Raw genomic sequence first — 23,283 nt, 5'->3', positions numbered from 1 at the left:
TGCTCTTTCAATTGGCTTACTGAGGACAAGGTAGCCAGACCTGACTTGGGGTACACGTTGTGAGTCCCAACTTGGACAACAAGCAGTCAAGGTTTTCTGGGCCTCAGGCCTGACACTTTGCTCATTAAGTTTTTGAAAGAAGAGAACCACTAACTGCATACCTGAACACGGTAGGGGAGAAGAGAGAGGCGGCAAGGGTGGGAACGTCTAACACACCTCGACTTAGATTTCCCGCTCATGGAGGCCCGAGTACATCCTCCTTGGTAACACAGCGCAAAGTCTCTATGTTACAAAACAGAAAACTGAGGCCTGAAGACTGCGCAACGTTTGCGGGCCCGGCGGTTCCAGAGTTAACAGGTTCATTCGGCCTTTCTGCCGACTTCTCCTCTTAGGGAAAAAAAAAAAGTGCCGCCACTTCTCTAGCACCTAGAAAACGCATTCTGCAAAACAAAACAAAACAAAAATATAAACCGGAAACCCAGCAACCAGACTCATTAAACGCGACACAACACGCATGCGTCTGCTAAGCCCCGCCCCCGAGGGGCAGGCCGCCCTGCTTCCCCACCCCTCCCATCAGCCCCGCGTCCCCACAAGTGCGCTTCCGGCCCGGTACGGAAGTCGGTGGGTCTGACGTCATACGAAGGCGCCTGTGGTTCCGAATGCGACGGAGGCTACACGTGAGCCATGGATACGCCGCTGAGGCGCAGCCGGCGACTTGAAGGCCTGAGACCTCTGTCCGTAGAGACCCTTCCTGACCCCGCAGTTTCTCGGGTAAGACGGGTCCTTGTAGAGTTCGAGTCGAACCCAGAAGAAACAAGCGAGCCCAACTCTCCCGGAGTGCAGCCTCTGGACCTGGCGCCTCCCCAGCCTGAGCCGGAGACAACCCCGGGATCACCCTGTCTGAAACAGGATGCAGGCTTTGGGTCCCCCAAAAGGCAGCCAGGGCCCGACCCCGGGTCCCTCCAACCTCTGCAAGATCTGGGCCTGGTGTCACCTGCAGGGCAGACAGAGTCGAGTCCGGAATCCCCACAACGAGAGGAGTCATCCAAATGCTCTGCCACACCGGGAGAACTGGACTCAGAGGTGGCCCAAGCTAAGGAGGAGCTGGTCCCAGTATCCCCAGAGCCCTGCCCGGGCCAGCAAGCACCGGGTCCCGAGCCCTCTCAGCCAGTACAGGAGCTGACAGCCCAGGCACCCAGCTCCCAAGAGCGCCCGCAGGAGTCAAGCAGGCCACCTCCGGCTGGCCGGACGGTGACAGGGGACCTCAACATAAAGAAGCGAGTTATAACTTCTCCCCAGGCTCCGGCGCCCAAGAAATTGAAGGAGAAGGAGGAGCTTCCTGTAATCCCGAAGGGGAAGCCCAAATCCGGGCGAGTGTGGAAAGACCGCTCCAAGAAGAGGTAAAGTGGGACGTGGGGTAGCATGGAGGGTAGGTAGGGTTCCCCGTGTGTTTGGACCCCGCCTTCACCCGAATGCAATCTCAGAGTTGGAAAGAGCTCACCCGAGTGAAGTTAACAACCATAATCAGAACGTCAGATGTCGTGAGGTTGGGGATGGAGGCCACCAGTGGTCATTTCTCTAATGTTGTCTGCCCTGGGGGGCGGGGTTCTTTTGAACTTGCTTTCCACCACCACCACCCCTTTTTATCCTTTGAGACAGGGTCTCAGTATGTAGCACTGTCCTGGAATTCACAGAGATCTACCTGCGTCTGCCTCCCTAGTGCTGGGATTAAAGGCATGCGCCACCACATCCAGCCCTTCCATTATCTTTGTCCAGAGTTCAGAGTTTGTTCCAAAAATATTTGCTTTGTCTACCACATGTGGTGAGGGAGGCAGAGCAAGAAAGGTGCCCATTACTTGAATGCAGTGAAGTCCTTTCCACTGTTGTCTGCTAGTTATTGTCTTTGATAAAGTGTATCACTAGACACTGCTTATGTGTCTCCTGACTAGGGACTGACTGAAGGGGGAGTCTTTCCCACCCAGCAGCACATGTAACCTTTATCTCTGCCCTTTGGAGAAAGTGTTACTGTTGCCGATGTTGTACGTCTGAGGAGGCTAAATGAGACACAGGATATGTGCACAGATTGGATTACAAAGCAGGTGATCAGAACCCATTACCCTGCTTCTGTGGATCTGACCTGACTCTGGTTGCAGCCTTCTTAAGACATGAAGTCTTCCTTGTCCTTTCAGTTCTGAGGCATCATAAGTGCTCACTTCAGGGAAGGAATGAAGAGGCCCATGTGGAAAAGGCATCATTTAGGCAGTAGGGAAAGAGAAGTGGGGTTCAGTTGAAGTCACAGTAGTGTGGGGAAAGACAGACGAGATGTGGACCATTTCCACAATGCAACATTCTCTTATAGCATCATGTCTGTGGTCTGACTTCTCCAGGCTTCCATCATCTTGTGCATTCAGGATTCTCAAATCCCAATTTTTAAGGGTAGGAAGGAAGTCTGCAACACACTCACTGCTCTGTTTTTAGAGAGTGGAATCTTGAGCAAGCCTTTGGGACCTGGCAGGGGAGAGTATCAGAAGTTAACAGTGCAGAGTGCTTATGAATGAGCCTGGGGCAAAGTTCTGGACCGTGTGTGCCAGATTCCTAGAAAGGGAACAGACAGCTCAGAAAAGCAGTGTTGTCCTTCATCTGGTCAGGAACAGACTGCCCAGATGCACCCAGACCTTCAGAGACAGGGTTGCCTCAAGATACCCTAAAACAGACAGGTAATGGGAACTCCTGCAGGTGTTGAGGTCCCAGTGTAGGAAGCAGAAGGGCACTGTGAAAGGATCTGCTGAGGAGCCTTAGAGTTGTGGGGAAAAGAATAGGCCCATAGGTCACCCAGCAGGCTTGGCAAATGGTGGAGGAGAAACCACACATGGAGGCTTGTCCTCATTTTATTTCTGCTTTTTATCACAGAATTCTTGAAGCATACAGAAAAGGAAAGAGTTGAGTTTTATGAGCCTCATCACCAGTTTCAACAGTTATCAGCATTTCCTGGCCCAGCTTCATTTCCCTGCATTTTACCCTCCTAGAATATGTTAAGCACATCCTAAATATATTCTAACAGAAGTCATCTCCATTCTTCTATGGCTCTTAAGAACATTGGGCTCTCCAGAAAAGCCAGACTTCTCAGAAATCCCCTAATCCCATCCCACTACCTTCATACACATACCCCAAAAGCTGGGAAAGAGTTAGAATTGTTACAGAAAATCCTCCTGTTCTTGCTGTTTGGAAGTAAAGCCATACCCCTCTAGGGAGCAAGCACCTCATCTTCACAGGCATTCACTCATAGGTTTCCATGTTTGGTGACAACAAATCTTCACAGCTGAGGCCATATGGGTACAGAAAGGTTCAAGTCCCAGCGAATACTTAGGAATGAGAGCACTCAGAGTCTTGCTTTGTTCCTCTAGAATGGAAAACACAGCCTGTCTCAGTTACAGACATATGCTTCAGTATAGCCACATGCTTAGCGGCCTGTTCCATCCTGAGTTTCTATAGAAAGCGAGTTCCAGGCAGACGGGACAGGAAGCAGACCCAGAGCCCAGTGAGAGTAGGGTGTGAAGGCAGTAGCACAGAGGTCCCCTAAGTGCCTCCTCTCCTGCCAAGGTTCTCCCAGATGGTTCAGGACAAACCCCTGCGTACCTCCTGGCAGCGGAAAATGAAGGAGCGACAGGAGAGGAAGCTGGCCAAGGACTTCGCCCGGCACCTAGAAGAGGAGAAACAGAGGCGCCGGCAGGTAACGGACATCCGGCCACATCTGGATCACAGAGGCCAAATACATGTGTGCTGTAACAGACGTGAGCTGTGGGAGTACGACTTGGTCAGAGCCCTGGGCATGAGGGCTCCAGGGGGAAGAGTAGTCTAGGGCCAGGGTAGGATTCCCACTCTACCATTCAGCTAAACCTCTGGCTCAGGGACATGCAAGAGACCTAGTAGATTGAGGAACCCAAGATGAAGGCCAGCAAGCCATCTTGGTGGCAGGAGTATTCAGTGTGGTGGAGTCAACCCCTCTCTGAGACCTGCTTATGAGGGAAAAGCTTGTCTCAAGTTTGCTGCTGTCACTCTAGAAGATACGCCTGCACACTGGCTTATGGGTGAGTGGTTCCTGCACTTTCCTTTCAATTCACTTCCCTGGCCCCCAGCTCATACCCAAAAATGTCCTTGTTAAAGGTTCATGCCCATGAGCTAGGGACATAGCTCAGTGGTAGAGCGCTTGACTGGCATACACAAGGCCTTGGGTTCCAGCACCACGGAGGCTTATTTCCAACACCTTCAGCCTCCAGGAAGCCTTGGAAAGAGTCCCAGTGTCCCTTCAACTGGCAGTACTGAGGAAGCAAGGTCATGCTGGGTTGGTCAGCAGCACTGTCCCAGGACCAGATTCCTGCTGGTCTGATGAGCCCCAGGTGTAGAAGGAGCACTGATCCAGAGTCAGCCAGTCTCAGATCTGTGGTCCCAGCTGGCCCCTGAGAAGAGAGATGGCCAGTCACTACGGCGTCCTCCACCTTGCTTGGAGTCACTCCAGATCTGTCTGTTACTGAGGCCTCACCTCTCTTCTTGTGCAGCCTTGACCACATAGCATCTAATGTTGGAGCCACCACCCCTGTCCTAGCCCTGCTGGGTACGGTAGCAGCATGGTTAGGAAGCCCTGGACTTCCCACCCCCAGGGACCTGGCACGATTGCAAGCCTTAGTCACACTTATGTCACACCTCAGTCTGGAGAGGTAGGTCCTGTGGTCAACTTTACTGTACAGTGAGGAAGTGGAGGCAGGCTCGGCCACAATAACCTCATTAGAAAGTAGCAGAATGAAAACTCAAGCTGGACCGGGTTCCTTCAGAGCCTTTTGACAGCTCAGCCTGCCCAACCCTACCTATACCCTGGCCTTGCATCCTCATTCTCCTACACCTGAGCCTGGGCAAAAGGAGACCTGGGAAAGTAGCATGAAGGAGGGAACCAGCCTCGCCCTCTCCCTGGCAGCTAGTACCTAGGATGGTCCAAGGGGCCATTCTGCCTGCATGTGACTTCTGGGTGGGAAGGCACCCATATCTTGGCCCACACCGTCACCGTGTAATCCCCTGCCTTCAGGTATCTGTTTACCCACCTTCTTTCTAATTTGGAGCCAGGTACTCTTGCCACAGTGGGCCTCAGCTCCGGGCCCACAATATAGGCATTGTACCCCATTGTTCTTCCCTAGAAGTGCCTAGGCCTCTACCCTTCCTCACTAGGAACAACCAGGAATCCAAGCAGGCTTCTGGTTGTGCCAATTCTTACTCACCAGGGGCCTGGGATCCCAGGGCTCCCTCAGCTCTTAGCTGAGTTCCCCTTGTGTGTGTTTCAGGAGAAGAAAGAGCGCCGGGCTGAGAACCTGAGACGCCGCCTAGAGAATGAAAGAAAGGCTGAGATTGTCCAAGTGGTGAGTACACCCATCCAAGAGATGCAGGCTGTGGCCAGGTGAAAGCCTTGAAGGTGCTTAGGTTCCCTGCTTTACGTGGTCCACTGCCCTGCTGCAGTCCTGGTGCCTCCTTACTTTTCCCCAGAGGCAGGTGTAGGGTCCTCTACCACACTAATGCATCCTGTTCCCCCATCCCCAGATCCGAAACCCTGCCAAGCTCAAGAAGGCGAAGAAGAAGCAGCTGCGCTCCATTGAGAAGAGAGACACCCTGGCCTTGCTCCAGAAGCAGCCACCCCAGAGGCCTGTAGCCAATGTCTGAGCTCAGGACAGCCTGGAGGCCTCCACAAGCCAAGAGCCACAGCAAACAAGCCATCTCTCAGGCCACTGTCACACCTCTCCTGGGGCCAGCACACCAACTCTGACGCATTAAGACAGGGACCACAGCCCTGAGGGAACCCAGGACCTCACAGGGTCCCAGGAGAGATTTAACTGTCTCCACCTCCTTTCAGGTCTTTTCCAGAGTGCCTTAAGATCTTGAACTGTTGCCGGGCAATGGGGTGGCACATGCCTTTAATCCCAGCACTTGAGAGGCAGAGACAGGCGGATCTCTAAACTTGAAGCCAACCTGGTCTGTGGAATGAATTCCAGGACTGCTAGGGCTGCAGAGAAGCCCTGTCAAACAACAAAAAAGATCTTGACTGATTTCTTGTTGCCCAGTGAGATAGTAGTAACTAACTCCCTGTCTCAGAGTCCTGAGTCTAGCCCACACCTGGAGACTGCTGTCAGAAGTCAGCTCCTCCATTTTCCCGAAGGCCACTTGTGAATTCTGCTGATTCTGCCCCCGCTGCTGACTGAAGGTAGCCCCTCCCTGTAAAGTGAAGAGGTTGCAGGGAACTGGGTTCCTCTCCAGCACCCCTTCCCCACACTGGACTATAGAAGCCTTGGGACTTGAGCCGTGCCCACCTGGTCTTTCACAGAAGTGTTTATTGATGTCTGCACAAGTATAGTCTAGGCTTCCAGAAAGACACATGTCCCTGCCCCATTTCATTCTTATAATAAACAATTAAAATGCATAGTGTGACAGGTATGGTATGCCGCTGAGTAAAGCAGGAGGGAGTGGAGATTGACAATTTACTATCTGGTTTGAAAAGAACCTGCCACATTCTTGAGGCCTGCTTGGCACTGAGAACTGACAGCCAGCCTGGCCTTAAATGGTTCAGGAGATCCTGAGAATGTCTCATCTCTGCTCTTTACATCCACCAGTTACTGACATCACCTCCCCTTTCTTGGAATATAGAGATGAGTCACAGCCGGCTGTCCATCCATGGTGGGGAAGACATCAGATGTAGTGTGGTGGAAGGTCCATGGCTGATGCAAGGTGTCCCTCCTTCCTGTGGGTTGGAAGTGATAGCTGCCGGGCCCTGTCCTGTGAGGCAGCTGGAATGCTGAGGGTAGCTGGAGGATGAACTTGTGATGCTGAAGGCTGGGGTGCAGGCTCTGGAACTGGGCAGTAAGCATCCCTGAGCTGGAGTTGACACATATCACACAACCAGCAAGCCTGTGTGATAAAAGCGTCTGGCTCAGAGGCCAACTGGGGGTTAAAAGTGAAGGTGGTGGGCTGGAAACTGCTGCTCACCCTTTCAGCCCAGTGTACCTCCGTGTATACTACCCACTGGCAGAATCCCCACTCACAAAGCAGCACCTTAGGAGATGCAGGCTGTGAGTTTAACCTGTGTGACTCCTTTGTCCTTAGGCCAGCTACCTGAGAGGTATTAGAAGTACAAACTCTCATCCCCACCCTCATCAGTTACCCTAGCAAGATCCCTAGGCAGATCAAGTACTTTTATTCTTAAAAGTGTAAAAGCTCCCAGCACTTGGAAGAGTCAAGAGGATCTCTGTGTGTTTGAGGCCAGCCTGGTCTACTGAGTGAGAGCCAGGACAGGCACCAAAACTACACAGAAACCTTGGGGGTTTGGGGGGGTCCTTGAGGCCAGCAGTCAGGAACCAGGTTAAAGTGTTTAGGAAAGACTGCTTTCAATTCACTTTGCTCCTGAAAATTCAGTCATCCTCCTCAAGCTGGTTACCTGGACTCTGCCCAGGAGAGCTATGACCTGGGCCTAGCATTGGCTATGTACATTTTCAATGGAGTATGGTGAGATGCCAGGGGTGCGTTGGCATGCCATCTGGGCTGTGCTGGTCTAATCGGAGGTGGAGCTCAGCGCGTGGTTCAGTGAGCCTCGCTTTTGGGCTTGCACTGGGACCCTCTGCTGGGTCTCTGCACCACTACCCTGCATCCAGCTGATCAAACGTGCAGGATGCAGCCGGGGAAGGCGGCCAGCCAGCAGGAGGGTGGAGGTTGTGGCAGTGGAGGAGGCACGGCGGCGGCGGCTGCCAAACCCACCACTCAAGTCGCTGTCCTCCACCAGCACGCTTTCAAACACGGCACGCAGCGAGCGCCGCAGTTTGTGCATCATGTCCGGACAGGTGAGCACATAAAGCAGCGGATTGACCACGCTATTGAAGAAAGCCAGACTGGTGACGAAGGGCAGCCCACGTGACGCGAGCTGCCGTAGCGTGGTGACAGCATGGGCACGCGCCTCCAGCAAACTGAAGACATGGTAGGGCCCCCAGCAGAGCACGAAGGCCGCCACGATGGCTGCCACCAGGCGCACGAAGCGACCTGTCCTCTGGCGGCCGCGGTGGCGCAGTTGCAGGCTCACAGCCACGTGGCTCATGGCGATAATGGCCAGAGGCACCACGAAGGCCAGCAAGAACTTGCTCACCGCCAGGGCCTTCTGGCGGTAGTCGCACGTGGCGTCGCGGTCGGGCCCTGGGTTCAAGAGCAGCATATTGTAATAGCACATGATGCGGCCATCCAGCCTCGGGATGGTGTCCCTGAACACGAAGTAGGGTACTGTGTTGAGCACCGCCAGAGCCCAGAGCATCAGGCAGACTCTGTGCGCGACCGCCACCGTACGGTGGTTTTGTGCCCACACTGGCCGCACCACCTGCAGACAGCGGTCCAGGCTGATGGCGCTGAGCAGGAAGCCGCTGGCAAACATGTTAAGAAAGAAGACCGAGGAGTGAAACTTGCAGAAGGTGGTACCCAGCTCCCAGGAGTGGCCCACCGCCAGGAAGTAGGTGAAGAAGGGCAGGGAGGCCGCAGCTAGCAAGTCAGACAGAGCCAGGTGCAGCACCCAGGTAGTGACTACCGTCTGGCGCATGCGACAGCCCACTACAAACAGGATGAGTCCGTTCTCCACCAGACCCAGCAGCGCAGCCAGCCCGTGCAGCAGCACCGACACATGGTCAATATAGCGGATGCTAGAGTTGCTGTGGCTTGGGAGCTGGATCATCTCCTCTAAGAGTGGACAGAGTGGCTTCAGAGTGTCGTTGGCCATGGCAAGGTGGAAGAAAGGAAGGTTGAGCCTGGGCAAGAGAGGAACTTATCTCAGAGTTGCCAGTATGCCTGGCCATAGGATGGACACGGGATCAATGAGGCTGAGCAAGGCAAGGCACTAACATCCCAGCTGCCCTCCTCTCCCAGTGCAGTTTGGGGCAAGCCAAGTGTAGCCTTCCTGAGCCTGTGTCCTCCTAACATGGGTGTTTCTCCCAACAGTCCCTAGCTTGTAGGACCACTGGAACAACAAAATGAGAACTATTCAAAGGGGTCTTGGGTGGGTGGGAAAATAGAAGAGGACCTGAATTTGATCCCAGCACCCGGGTATAAAGTAGGGCATGGTGGCCCATGCTTGTAATCTCAGTGCTGGAGAGGTAAAGAGAGGTGGATCCTAGGAGCTCACTAACCAGCCAGCCTAAACTCACCCATGAAACGCAGGTCCCAGAGAACTTAACTCAAAAAGACAAGGTAGGGGACTGGAGAGATGGCTCCGCAGCAAAGCACATACTGCTTCTCCAGGTGACCAGTGTTTGATTCCCAGTACCTGTGTTGGGCAGCTCACAATTGCCTTTATAACTTAATTCCAGGGGGTTCAATTCCTCTGGCCTCTGCAGGCACCTGCATTCACACATGTACCCCCAAACACACACACACATACATACTTTAAAATAATAAAAATATTTTCAAGGTGGACTGCTCCTTAAGCAACATTACTCAAGGCTGACATCTGTCTTATACAGACACACACATATACCTGCATTCATATGCATGCACACACATACTTTAAAGTAAAGAAAATAAATCTTTTTAAGGTGACAGCTCCTAAGGAACACTCAAGGTTGACATCTGACTTCCACACACACATATACATATACATGCACACATTCACATGAGGAAACTAGCATGAAGCAGGCACTGTATCAATACCATTGTGATTAATGTTAAGAACCTGTCCAAGATCACAAAGGTCAGACCAGGCAGGACTCATTTTCCTAGTCCCGAGAACAACACAGAGGGATAGGTGTGGCCCCTCATATGAGATGGGGGTCTGTACACCCAGCACCCAGGACTTACCTGCTGCAGTTTTTCCTGGAGAGCCTCTTGGTCTCAGAGGCGACTGCTTGGGTGTGCTGATTGAGTGAGATAAGAGGAGCTGGCTTCTCCTCTGATAGAGGAAATAGATAAGAGAGACAAGCGTGAGACCTGGCTGGAGGAACTATTATCACATGGTGTTACTGGGGACCCAGGGAGGGCAGTGACAGTCCTGTCTACCCCAGGAAACCCGTCCCCATTCACCCACACTGGGCATATAGCCATATTGAGCAATGACTCAGGTGCTCTGGAAAAGCCATGCTCACAGCCTCATGGAGAACCCCAAGGGCCTGTAATGAAGCTGAGGTCAGGGAGGGCTGAGGGAATCGGACTTTACACCCTCTGCAGCAGGGAGGAAATGAAAGCATGGTGTGGGAACTCAGGTTGTGCCAAGCACCCATGCCCTCCAGGGTATGTGGTAGATCCTCTAACCGATGCTTTTTCTCAGCTCTGGAAGAATATGCCAGGACTCTCTCCATCCCGTTGTTCAGATGAGAAAACTGAGACCCAGGTGTCTAAAGTACTGGTTGAGCCACCCAGCACAGCCATATGGAAGAGGGACTGTTCAGTCCTCTGCCCACCATTTCTCCAGCTTTGCAAGTGATGATAGAGCAAGAGAAGGAAAGAGGAGGGGACTTCAGAACCGCTCTTCCCAACAGAAAGAGTAGTCAGAATGGAAAAATCTACTTCATTCCAGGGACCACCTAAGGTGGGGTTCTGGGATACCAAGCTAGAATTTCCCTGACAGAATGCCTCCTGAACGTAGAGCAGTGGGCAGGCAGACCTGTGACCTCTGAATTCTTCCTGATCCTACTTTCTAAGCTTTGGCATTTGCGGAGCAATTACACTCATATTAATCCACTGAGAGTAGCTTTTCAGAAGGGAAACTGAGGTTCCGAGAGGCACAGCAGCTGGGCCAGTGCTGTGGAGGGAGACAGAGGCTCTCCTCCCAGCAGGCAGGTGTGAATCACTCTCTCTGCCCTGAGACAGTCCCCATCGGCTGCAGTGTCCACATCATGTGGGATGCTCAGAGGATGCTGTGGCTGCACTCTTGGGAACCACTCAGTCTGATCCCTGGGGCTGCATGGAGACATCTTCAAGACCCAGGATTTTGAAGTGCCCAGCAGCCAGGATCCTGCTGTAGTGGGAACCCCAGTTTGCAAAGCCTGGAGCTTAAATTCCAGTTCCTCCATTTCCAGCAGGGTGACTTGTCAGTTTCTCTAAGCTTACTGTGTGATCCTGTCCCCACACCTGAGATTGTCTGGATGGTGGCCATGATTGGACAACTCACCATTGTGTCTACCATCTAGCTAGTATTCCTTCTGGGTATCAGCCCTCCCCAGACTCTTAAGCTCATCCCCTGTCATCCTAGCTAGGAGCAGCCCTCTGTCTAGTCCTGAGAGGGCACCATGCTGCCCAGCCCCTGGGACTGACTCCTTACCTAGCCACAGAGTGAGCACAGGCTTGAGCCAGGGAGTCTGGCAGCTCCTGAAAGCAGCAAGAGTAGGCACCAGGCAAGTGACAGGAGAGGAGTAAGCTGAAGGAGGAAATAGCTGTCAGCCCAGAGGGCAGGGGCGGGGTCTTTTCATCTCCGTCTGCCTGGAGGCCACCAGCCCCTGGTCTGCCCATTCTCTTCATGGAGGATGCTCTGTAACCCAGGGGACAATTAAGTCCTTGACTGCTGATATCCTGACATGAAGATCCTCTTCAGAGAAGTGTTCCAGCTCTTCTGAGCTCCCAAAGCAGCATGGGCCCCTGTCCCCAGAGGAACAGAGGAAGCAGGGTGGTGCCATGGGAAGAGCACAGACTCTTGGCCAGGAGGTCAGTCGCCTCCCCTTGCTGGGTGCTGTCAGCTGTGAACAGGAGCAAGGTCTTCTCACAGCAAGTGGTAAGGGTGGAATGAGCAGGTCACAGGAGCACCTGGCACATAGTAAATGCTCACAAAAGCAGCTTCTTCCCCATCCACAGAAACGTGGGGAAAGTGGGTAGCTGCTATACAATGAGGGTTCTTATGGAAAATAGACCCCAAATCCAGGAAAGGAGAAGACCGAGTCTTAGCAGTTTGCATTTTATTATTCCCTAGCTTGTGGGAGTATATGTGTGCAGGTGTGCATGCAGGCAAGGATGTTCGTGCATATGGAGGCCAGAGGACACCTCAGCTGTTTTTCCTCAAGGGCCATTCACTTTGGGGTGTGTGTGTGTGTGTGTGTGTGTGTGTGTGTGTGTGTGTGTGTATGTAGTAGTAGCAGTAGTAGTAGTAGTAGTATATGAGTATATGTGCTTGTGTGTGTATGGAGACCAGAGATCAACATCAGGTGTTTTCCTCAATCATCCTCCACCTTTCTCAACCATCCTCCATCTTTTCTTTCTTTTTTTCATATTTTATTAATCACATTTTATGTGTATGAGTATTTTGCCTGCATGCATGTCTGTGCATCGTGTGCATGTAGAGCCCAGAACAGGGCGTGGGATCCCCTGAAATTGGAGTTACAGACAGTTTTGAGCTGTCATGTGGGTGCTGGAAATTGAATCCCAGTCCTCTGGAAGACTAATCAGTGTTCTTAACCACTGAGCCATCACTCCACCTTATATATTTTTAAAATTTATTTGTGTGTGTAGCACATGTGCACACCTGCATGAATTTATGTGCACAGCATACATACCAGTGCCAGCAGAGGCCAGAAGACAGCACACAATACCCTGGAACCGGAGTTACAGGCAGTTGTGAGCTGTCCAGTGTGGGTGCTGGGGTCTGATTCAGGTAGTTTGCAAAAGCAACAAGTACTCTCTAGTCCCTTTGTATCTTATGTTTTAAGATAGGATTTCTCTCTGAATCTAGCACTCACCATTGGCTAGACTGTCTGGCCAGCAAATTCAGGTCCTCATGCTTGCTTGGCAAGCACTTTACTATAGCTGAAGTTTCCCGACCAAACTCTCTAGCCCATGACCTAAGTCCTTATCTCTCCTTTGTTTCTTGGAGCCAGGGACCTTCCTTCAATTTCAACATCCCATACCCCAAACAAAACATGTGACAAAGTCAGTGTCCCCAGATTGTGGCAAGAAGACCTTGTTTGCTGGAGGGTCAGGATCTTAACACACTCGTATAAGGCAGATACGATGTCAGGGTTAGGGAGTAAGTACAATGCTATGCCCACATGGGTGTTCTTCACAATGCCTCAAGACATGGGTCAGCAAGGGCCATGGCTGTCCAGACCCTTAGCCACTCAGAATGGTTCCCTTCCCCTGGATCATGATGCTTGCAGTCCTTCCTGAAAGTGCATAGTTCCACACACTCTCGAGAGAATGTCCGTCTCTCCCTGCTATGGCCTGGGTCTGGATTGTGCCCATAGGCTCATGTTTTGATTTCCAGATGGTTGTGCAGTTTGGGGAGGCTGTGGAACCTAGCGGCAGAGGTAGGACAGTGGGACGAGACTTTATGGTCAGAGCCATCCTTAGTTCCTGGCGTGTACCCTGATTGCTGATCCAACAGGATAGGAAGAGCCTCCCCCATACTCCAGTTGTTGTGAACTTGAACTGCTCTGCCATGCATTTCCTGCCACGATGGGGTGAAACTCTCTAAAACATGGACCAAAATAAGCCTTCCTTCCGTTAAGCAGTCATATCATGTATTTGGTCACAACAACACAAACATAACTAATATGCTGCCCTATATAAGTGTGGGCAAGGCCATAAGGAATTGTGGTGTGGTGGTTAGGCCAGGACCTTTGGGCCAGGCTACCAGTATTTGGATCTGGCCCTGCCATTCCCTAGCTATGTGAACTGGGGTGAGTAACTCCACAGCAATAAAATGACTCTTAAAAGGTCTTCCTGGGGCTGGAGAGATACCTCAGCATCTGAGTCTGGTTTCAGCACTTGTCTGAGGAGGCTTAGAACTGCCTGTGGCTCCAGCTTCAAGGGATCCAATGCCCACTTCAGGACTTCCCAGGCACTCTCATCTGCACATGGACACATACACATACACTCACACTAACAACTAAAAATAGATCTTCACACGGTCTTTCTTGTGCCCAGTCCCAGCCTTAACAAGGGTTAGTGTACAGCCTGCTGACTGAACTAAGAAAGAATTCCCTCTTTCCCTAATAGACATATCTCAGCACCAAGGCCTGAGGCTTGTACAGACCTCTCCCGAGTCCTCTCCCAAGCCCTCTCCCAAACCCTCTCCCAAGGGCCTTTGTGCAGTGAACATCCTGCACAACTTTTTGCGGCATCCATGTTAAGGGGCTTCCTTCAAGATAAAATCTTTTCTCTTCTGACTTTTCTCAATTCTCTGTTTAATCCTGTCATCGCTCTTGCGACTTGTTTCCCAGCCCTCCCTGAGGATGTCTTATTGCTAAATAAAAAAGTTTCTAAGTCCTAATAAAGTTACAAAAACAAACCAAAGAAAGAATTCCCTGGAAAGAAGCTCTGAGGCACTTTCTACTGATGTGAAGGGCACATACTGTCTTCTCCCTGTCCCAGAGGGCCTTGTGGGATCCTGGCTGATTGTGTGTGGCAAAAGCAGCTTCTACGTGTGTCCTCAGAGCCAAGCTCCTCCAGCCTCTGTGGCAGGGGTATCTGGAAAGGATGTCTGCATGTCTCATGCCTCAGGCTTCTTACCCTGGAGTCTCGGGAACTGATTCAACATCAGCCACTCCAAGAGGAAGAGACTCAAGTCTGCCAGAGCAATGGGGGTCCTGGGAACCATGGTCACTGGCTGGAAGTAACCTGATTGGCCAGGAGTCCTGCTTGGCCTCAGACTAGGAGGAGAAAGACCAGTCTAGGGGTTAGGCCAGCTGGGGAGGGGGCTGTCAGCCCCACCCCACCCCCACCAACAGCCCCCCACACAGAGCAGGTCTGTGAACGACAGTGACTGAAGGTTGAGGAAGGAGCTAACACCACACAGACCAAAGCTCCCCAAAGTGTTTCACCATGCAAGCATGAGGACCTAAGTTTGAAATCCCAGAATCCACACGAAAAGCCAGACACAGCAGCACACACCTGTAATCCTGGTGCTGGAGAAGTGGAGACAGGTAGGTCTCTGGAGCTCACTGGCCCTCCAGCCTAGCCAAATTGGTGAGCTCCAGGTTCCTTTGAGAGGCACTGTCTCAGAAGACAATTATGGTATGTATTCGCTTACATGCGGATATTAGCTAATACATCAGTGACAACCTAGACAAAATACATAAAACCACAGAGGGTAGGTATAAGGCAAGGGACTAGAGGGAACAGAAAGCTCTCGTTAGGAAAAGAAAAAGAGGGCTGGAGAGATGGCTCAGAGGTTAAGAGCACTGACTACTCTTCCAGAGGTCCTGAGTTCAATTCCCAACAACCACATGGTGGCTCACACCATCTGTAAATGAGATCTGGTGCCCTCTTCTGTATACATAATAAATAAATAAATCTTTAGAAAAGAAAAAGAATGGATAATTATGGAAGGATTTTGGAGTGGGAGGATCAAGGGAGGAGAGAAGGGGTCTTGGGAGGGCATATGACGAGAGACAGCTAAAATGAAGGCGTATCTGAGGGGTAGTATGAAAATCTTATACAGTAGAAACTTTCTAAAATATCCATCTATGAAGGTAATCTAAATAATTGCCAAATAATGGGAGAGATGGAGTCCCAACAGCCCATCTCTTGTCACCAAATGAAGCTTCCAGTACCAGAATTGGGTTACATCTAATCGAGTTGTTGGTCAAAGGGGCCCCATGGGAATCCCCAAACAACTCAGGCCATTGCCAAGACTATAGATTGCTCTCCACAAACTGAGAGCAAGGCCCCATTGCTGATGACAACACCCACACAACTCGTTGAACATGGCGACGTCAAGCTAGTACCTACTAGAGCCTTTACCCCTGTGTTCCAGCATCCTTGGGACAGGAAGAGACTCTGCACACTATCAAAAAAGAAACATAAACAACAACAACCCAGCCACAAACTTTTTATCTGCAGTGGTGTCCTGCCTGCAAGATATGCTGGGGCAATGGTGGTACAAAGCGTGTGGGAGTGACCAGCAACATCTGCTTTGACATAAGACCCACTCCACAAGATGAAACGCATCCCTGACACTGCTTGGGTGGCCAAGAACCTGATACTAGATAGCCAGGACCTGGGATAAAACAAAATACTGCTCTTGAGAGAGAGAGAGAGAGAGAGAGAGAGAGAGAGAGAGAGAGAGAGAGAGAGAATGACCCTGATGACATTTTATCTATTCTCATAGGTTAGTGCCTTGCTTAGCCAACATCAGAGAAGCTTCCTCCTGCAGCAGATAGGAACAAGTGCTCTGACCCACAAGTCAGAGTTATACAGTGCTGCTCAGGCCTCCACCTCTACATGCACAGGCATGCTCATCTACATACTCAAGTGCATGCACCACACATACATAAGCATGTGCACTTGCTCACACAAACATGTACATATTTCATACCATCACACACACAAACACACACGTTATCCTCAGCTCTGGATAAACCCAAGTGTCTGGGCCTGCCTTACCTGCTAGGGTGTCTGACCCAGGAGGACTTGGGTGCAACTTGGGAATCTGCATTTGTCAAGTAGGGGGAGGGGCTGTTGCTACTGGATAGGGGACCACACAAACCACATAAAGGACTAAGCCACTGTGGCAAGAATGTGGGGCCGCAAAGCCTGTGTACCAGCAGCATGTTAGACAAAGCCACTTCTCTCTGGGCCTGGGTCCCGGCCTTAAAGGATACAAGAGGTAATGAGTCAAGTAAGTGCTTGGTCCAGCCTGGCCCAGAGGGAGGACATGCTGGGCAGCCACTGGGGTTATCTCTCGGTGTTGTCAAGACGTGGCACATCAGTGGGACTCAGCCTGCCTGGTGGCATGGTGACAGATGAACTGAAAAGAGTGGCCTCAGTCAGAGGCCTTTTGACCTGAGGGGCAGGATTGGTGTTGCAGATCCATGTCGGCCTAGCTTTCCTATGGCCTTCAGCCCCACACAGGCCCAGTTCCATGTCTGTGATCCCTGACACCTGGAGAAAAATGTTGCCCACCCTCCCACCCGCTACCCTTCCCACTACACAGCCACAGGTCCTGGTCCCTGAATGCAGCACTTCTTCATGGTGTCCAGCTCAGTGTTACAGGAATTACAGGAGCAGAGCCAGCAGGGCCCAGGACCTTTCTTTGCCATGCAGAATTAGAGTCTGTAGCTTCCTAGTGCATGGCTCCTGGAGAGCTGTGTGTGAGGTATAGTCCAAATACCTAGTAGGGGCATCCAAGACTCCTCCGAATCTAGCACTGTGTCCCCTAGCCCCTGCATCCTGTTTTCCACACTCAACTACCATACTCTTCTCCCTGCCTCTGTCTTTGCCTGGATCTTGCTGCCTGGAATGCCCACCCATGCTTTTGCCTTCTGAAAACAACCTGTGCTTAATACTCCCAGTGGAGAAAAGAGCAGCCTCCCAGCAGGGCTAAGTCCCCCCTATCAGGCCCTGCATTAGGAAACAGATTTTACAGAGTTCCTTTCTGGCCACTTTTAAAGAAATCAAAGAGGAAGTGAGATGCTGTCAGGAAACCCTAAATCTTCTAGCCCTAGCTCAGCAGGCCCTGGAGGTACCCACACCCCACAGAGAAGCAGCCTCGTAGGATTCTACATGACATCTTGTGGGAGACTGACAGGGGGCACCCAGAAGCCCAACCATGGAAAGAAGCCACCACCTCACATGGCCAGGACCCCACTCATCCTTCTCCACCCCTCCTTAGTCCTGTCTATCAGCAGTGAGTATCTGTCATCACCCTTGCCCGTTCTGTACACACCAGGCCATTCCCAAGTCCTTGCTCTTGATGCTTGTCCCCTGCTCTGGAATACTAGCTCTCTCCTGTCCACCCCACCTCTTGGTGTACTCCTAATCACCCTTCAAGGCCCTGCACAAAACGTTGCCTCCTCACCAAGCGGTGGTGGCGCACGCTTGTAATCCCAGCACTCGGGAGGCAGAGTCAGGTGGATCTCTGTGAGTTTGAGGCCAGCCTGGGCTACAGAGTGAGATCCAGGACAGGCACCAAAAGCTACAGAGAAACCCTGTCTCAAAAAACCAAAAAAGTTGCTTCCTCTGGGACATCTTTGCTTACCCCGTTAGAGAAACAGATCCCAGCAGCTCTCCTCCGTCCTCCCCAAGCTTTACCTCACTTTATGCGGCCACCCTTGCCCTCTGTGGTCACTCTTTTTTGGCAGTCGTGCCCCACCCTCATGATGAACAGTATGAAAGGCTGTTCTTTTTGATTTGTTTGTTTTTTGTTTTTTGTTTTTCAAGACAAGCTTTCTCTGTGTAGTTTTGGAGCCTTTCCTGGAACTCGCCCTGTAGACCAGGCTGGCCTCGAACTCACAGAGATCCGCCTGGCTCTGCCTCCCGAGTGCTGGGATTAAAGGCGTGCGCCACCACCGCCTAGTGAGAGGCTGTTCTTTTGCTTACTCTTAGGCCCTAAAGCAGAGAAGGGGGCATGTGAGAGTCCCATGAAATGTCTGCTGAACAGATAAACCTCCAGTGATGGAATCTGCACAGACCCAAAGGCCCCACCAGACCTCACAGTGGTCCACATTTCCTCCATCTGGTGGGCCTGTGCCCAGCCCAGGGCCTGCTGCATCTCTCCCTGCTGCTTGTGATGAGTACAGCCTTGGAAACTCATACAGGATGGACAGCAAGATGGCACAGTAGACGGGACTCAGTCGGCAGAGTGCTTGCCTAGCATGCCTAAGGTCCTGGGTTCCATCCCTAACACTGCACACACCCAATACGGCATGGCATGCCTGTCAACCCAGCACTTGGGAGGTGGAGACAGGAGGATCATTCTTGGCTACATGGGGAGTTTAAGGCCAACCTTAGGGGAAAGGGAGGAAGAGAAGGAAGAGAAAGAGGATAAGTAGGCAAGTTCAAGCTCACCCTCTACCTACCCCCTGCCCATATACAATTTAACCCTCACCAGAACAACAGCCATATATTAGTTGCCTAGTGATGTCAGAACAAATTCTCACACTTGGGGCCTTTCGACAGTAGATATTTTTCTCATGTAAACTGGAAGCCAGAGAAGTCTGAAGTGGAGTTACCAGAAGGCCCCATGGCTGCCATAGCTGGACTCTCCCAGCCATCCTCCTCTGGAATCCTCCTCCTGCCCCTGGTTTGTGCTGAGTAAGAGGAGAAGATGAAGGGCTCAGATAAATGACGCTCAAATCTCCCAGCATCCCAGTTATGTTCACTTGTTATTGTTGGTTTGTTGAGACAGAATCTCATGTAGGTTGCCCTCAAACTGAGCTCCTGATGCGCCTCCTTCAACCTCACAAAGGCTGGGATGACAGGCATCCACCACCATGACTCGTTCTTAGTCTCACTTTACAGGTTAGGAAACCGAGAGAATGGCCCAGTAGTTAAGAACAAGTACTGATCTCTCGAGGACCCACGTTTGATCCCAGCATCATGTCAGGAGGCTCACTACAACTGACTGGTAACTCCAGCTCTGTGGAACCCAGCACCCTCTGCTGGGGCTGCAGGCACTACACTAACACTCACAAGTCCACACACAAACACACACCTCTGCACACAATTAAAACACAAGAACAGAAGAGAAAAAGAGTGAGCTACATCCTGGGTCTGGAAGCAAGCTCCTGTAATCCCAGCACTGGGGAGGCAGAGGCAGGAGGGTCTCTGTGGGTTCGAGACCAGCCTGGTCTACATGGCTAGTCAGACTTTATCTTTGAAAAAAAAGGAAAGAAAAGAAGCAAAGTGCAATTTTTAGAAGTAAAAACACCCCAAGTGTAATGTCTCACGCCTTTAATCCCAGCACTTGGAAGGCAGAGGCAGGCAGATCTCTGAATTTGAGGCCGGCCTGCACCACATGGTGAGTTCCAGGACAGCTAGGACTATGTAGTGAGATCTTGACTCAAATAAACTAATAAACAAAAATAAAAACTACAGGTTACAATGTCTGCTGCCAAGCCTGACAATCTGAGTTCAATTCCTAGGACCCTCATAGTAGAATAAGAGAACTGATGCCTCAGAAGGTATTCTCAAACCTCCACATGTGTGCCATGGTGCGCGCACGCGCACACACACGCACACACACACACACACACACACACACACACACAATTAATTAATTAATTAATTAGTTAACTATAGTTATAGTTAGTATATAGTATATAGTAAAGTATAGTGGCAGACTCCTGTAATCCTAACACTTGGAGGCAGCAGAAAGAGGAACATCACAAATGGGGGAGAGGGGGGGCTAACCTGGGCTATGCAGCCAGTTCCAGCCAAGTCAGGGGTACAGAGTGAGACCCTATTTCAAAAAAACCAAAAGTATATAAATACAAATAAATAAATTCTTTTAGTGAGGAGACCTGGGCATTTTGGCTCATACCTGTAATCACAGCACTGGAGAGGCTGAGACAGAAAAAGCCAGAGTTCTAGGCCAGCCATTCTATAACTGGATACAGAAAAACTCTCTGTAGCAACCCTATGAGTCAAGCATGGTCACTCTCCCCATTTATGGAGCAGGGAAGCAAGTCGAAGAGCAGGTAAGAGACACCTCCACAACCTCCAAAGTTGAGCAGCTGGACCCCTGGTGCCCAGAAGCGCTTCCAAGGCTGTAGAATTGTAACCAGGATGGTATCCAGGCTGGCCTCGGAACTCACAAAGCCTCTGTCTCCTGAGTACTGGGATTACAGGCGTGCCCCACCACCGCCCGGCTATGGGGCCATTTTCTTAAAGGCATCTGTGTGAGTCTGCTTTCCCCGGCTGTGACATCTGGAAAAAGTCAACTCATGAGGGCTAAGGTTTTGCATTTTACCTCACTGTTTCAGAACCACCAAATCTGTGGTTCATCGCTCCACTGTCTTGGGATGGCTGTGAGGCAGATAATTGTGACAGCGAAATGGCTCACACCTCATGAAGCCAAGAGGTGGAGAGAGAACAGAGACTTGAGTCCCAATGTCCTTTTCAAGGTAACACATAACTCCCTTCTACTATACCCACCCTGCTAATGATTCTAGGACCTCCTGACAGTGCCACAGGCTAGCAACCGAGCCTTTGGCACCTGTCCTCTGAAGGACATTTAAGATCCAAACAAACAACATCTGCCAGGCAGGGAGCCAGCTGTTCTCCTTTCTTCTGCTTCCTGTTTCCATGAGCCCACAGTTAGAAAACATCTCTCTGTGTATCACTTAATTCCACCCAGCCATTACCATTGTCATTCTTTTTTGTCCAGAGAGAGGAGCAAAGTGGTTACGTGACCTCCCTCTCGTCACATGTGTGGCAGTGAACGCCAGACAAATTCCAAGCTTGTCCAGGCCTTAGTTTCTGCCTTCACTGTACCTAACAGGAGGAAGAGTGTCCACCACACAGCAGGAAGACAGCAGGTGAAGGAAGGACCTTGGGGCCAGAGGACCCCATGCATTGAACCCCCTCCACACTTAAGACCAAAAAAAAAAAAAAAAGATGTCCCAGGAGGAGCAGAATGTGTGCACAATCTCTCAGCATCTACTTCTAAGATCCTTGATGATTACAAGAGCCCTGGTAACTTCCTGTAGAGAAACCTAGCAGCCACAGCCACTATTTAAACCCAGTGATATGAGGGGCCGAATGTAATCTGGCCAGTGTCCTTATAAAGCAGGAAACTGGGACACAAAAATGGACATGAGGAACTCACACACAGAGAGGAGATGCTGTGTGAGAGCATAACAAGAAGTTAAGCATCTACAGACCCAGGAGAGGGGCCTCAGAAGAAACCAGAACTGCCACCATCTTCACCCTGGACTTGCAGCCTTTCAAACTGTGAGAAAATAAATGCCTCACTGGAGCAGCCGGTGTTTGGTGTTTTATTACAGCAGCCAGGCTGACTAAAATCGCCAGAAATGTGTAATCTAATTCCCGAGTCTAATCGTGGAAAACAGCAGGCAAATCCATACAGCCAAGTAGCTGGTCCAAAAGCCAAGGGTATGAATGACAAGCAAGACAGGTGGACTGTCCCCACCAGAGAAGGCACACCGATCCTGGATGGAATCCCAGACTAGGAAACACCGCCTTCTGCTATAAAAGTCTTTTATCAGGATTGGGGGAGAGGGCTCCATTGTTAAATATGCCTGGCAAGCTCAAGGATCTGAGTTCAATCCTGAGAACTCCAGTCAAAAATCCAGGCATGCTGGTGAGCACTAGGAACCCCAGTGTTGGGGAGACCAAGACAAGCAGTCTACCATCTCCAAAGCATTCCCACCACTGGGGCACTGACTCTTGTTTGTTGTTGTTCTGGTTGGTTGGCTTCTTGAGTCAGGCTATCTCTGTACAGCTCTCTCTCTAGTTATCCTGAAATTCACTCTGTAGACCAGATTGGCCTTGAGCTCATAGAGATCTGCCTGCCTCCACCTCTGGAGTGCTGAGATTTAAAGTGTGTACCACTTTGCTTGCATGGTTCCAAGCCCATACACTTGAAGTCAATTTTCCTTCCCATGTACCTGTATATGACAGTGTACATACATATAGACCACACACACACACACACACACACACACACACACACACACACACACACTCACATGAGTTTTTATCAGAGCAGATGTTACATGATAAAGTTTATAGATTAGACAAATGAGCTTCAACCAGATTTCCTCATTTGGATCAGTTTACTGTAGACACAGCCTTTGAAAAGAAAATGTGCATTGAAGTAATTAGAGGTGTTTTGTACAGCCTGAAGAGTGGTCTATGCTGTGCTCTTGGTTTTGAATGAGTGAATTTAAGTGTAAAGTGAAAGAATAAACAATGAGGAGCAGCTGAAGAGCAGCAACAGACAACAAAAACCATCAAGTCAGGCTCTCAGAGCATCCGCCAGAGATGACTGCAGTAGCCCAAACAAGAGAGAGAATGTGCAAACAGCCTGAAATCCCGGGCTTGCAGACTTCCAGCATGAGGAAACCCTATGAGGCGGGCAGCTGGAGTTCCCAATAGACAGAGCCCCAGGCAGCACTCAGAAGCCCCACCTGGTTGAAACTTGCAAAGAAAGAATGAAACAGCAGCGGATACCCACCAGCACTTACAGACGTGCAGCAGAAACCAGCCGTGGGGCTCTGCTCTGCTGACGATAGTCAGTGATGTTAGAGTTCTGGGCAGAGCACACCACTCCGTGCGTGCGTCAGTATCCACCTTCCCTTTCTCACAGCAGGCATTTCTATATTATGGGATAAGCAGTGGGAGCCTCAGCTGGAAATAGTTGACAGTCTAGCGAGCCTTCAGGGTACACTGTTCTTATTCCTGGGCTCTTTGCTGTTTTCTTTTCTCCTTGTTAGAGTTTGAGGACCAGCCTAACCTAGGTCAGGGAATTTTGGAGGACACTTGACATAAACGTGTTTGGGTCTGAAATGGGGAAAGGGCAGCCCCACTTCCAGAGCCAGCTTTTCAGTGAGCTCA

The 23,283-nt window shown here is 50.9% G+C and overlaps 2 protein-coding genes across 2 annotated transcripts; one reads left to right on the top strand and one right to left on the bottom strand.

The window, feature by feature from the left end:
- The first annotated feature begins 644 nt into the window (after positions 1–644).
- On the top strand, positions 645–5,991 carry Ccdc86 (coiled-coil domain containing 86). The gene is made up of 4 exons (XM_036176941.1): positions 645–1,400; positions 3,601–3,730; positions 5,331–5,405; positions 5,584–5,991. Exons 1-4 carry the CDS (start codon positions 685–687, stop codon positions 5,701–5,703), a joined length of 1,041 nt encoding a protein of 346 aa, XP_036032834.1. The 5' UTR covers positions 645–684; the 3' UTR covers positions 5,704–5,991.
- Positions 5,992–7,344: 1,353 nt separating this feature from the next.
- Positions 7,345–11,384, bottom strand: Ptgdr2 (prostaglandin D2 receptor 2). Its single transcript, XM_036175049.1, has 3 exons — positions 11,318–11,384; positions 9,859–9,949; positions 7,345–8,813 (listed from the first exon to the last, which is right to left on the bottom strand). Exon 3 carries the CDS (start codon positions 8,783–8,785, stop codon positions 7,583–7,585), a length of 1,203 nt encoding a protein of 400 aa, XP_036030942.1. The 5' UTR covers positions 8,786–8,813; positions 9,859–9,949; positions 11,318–11,384; the 3' UTR covers positions 7,345–7,582.
- Between the last annotated feature and the right edge of the window lie 11,899 nt (positions 11,385–23,283).

This window comes from Onychomys torridus, chromosome 1, assembly GCF_903995425.1.
Source record: "Onychomys torridus chromosome 1, mOncTor1.1, whole genome shotgun sequence".
Taxonomy (NCBI): Eukaryota; Metazoa; Chordata; class Mammalia; order Rodentia; family Cricetidae; genus Onychomys; species Onychomys torridus.
This window is presented reverse-complemented; position numbering and strand designations above follow the sequence as displayed.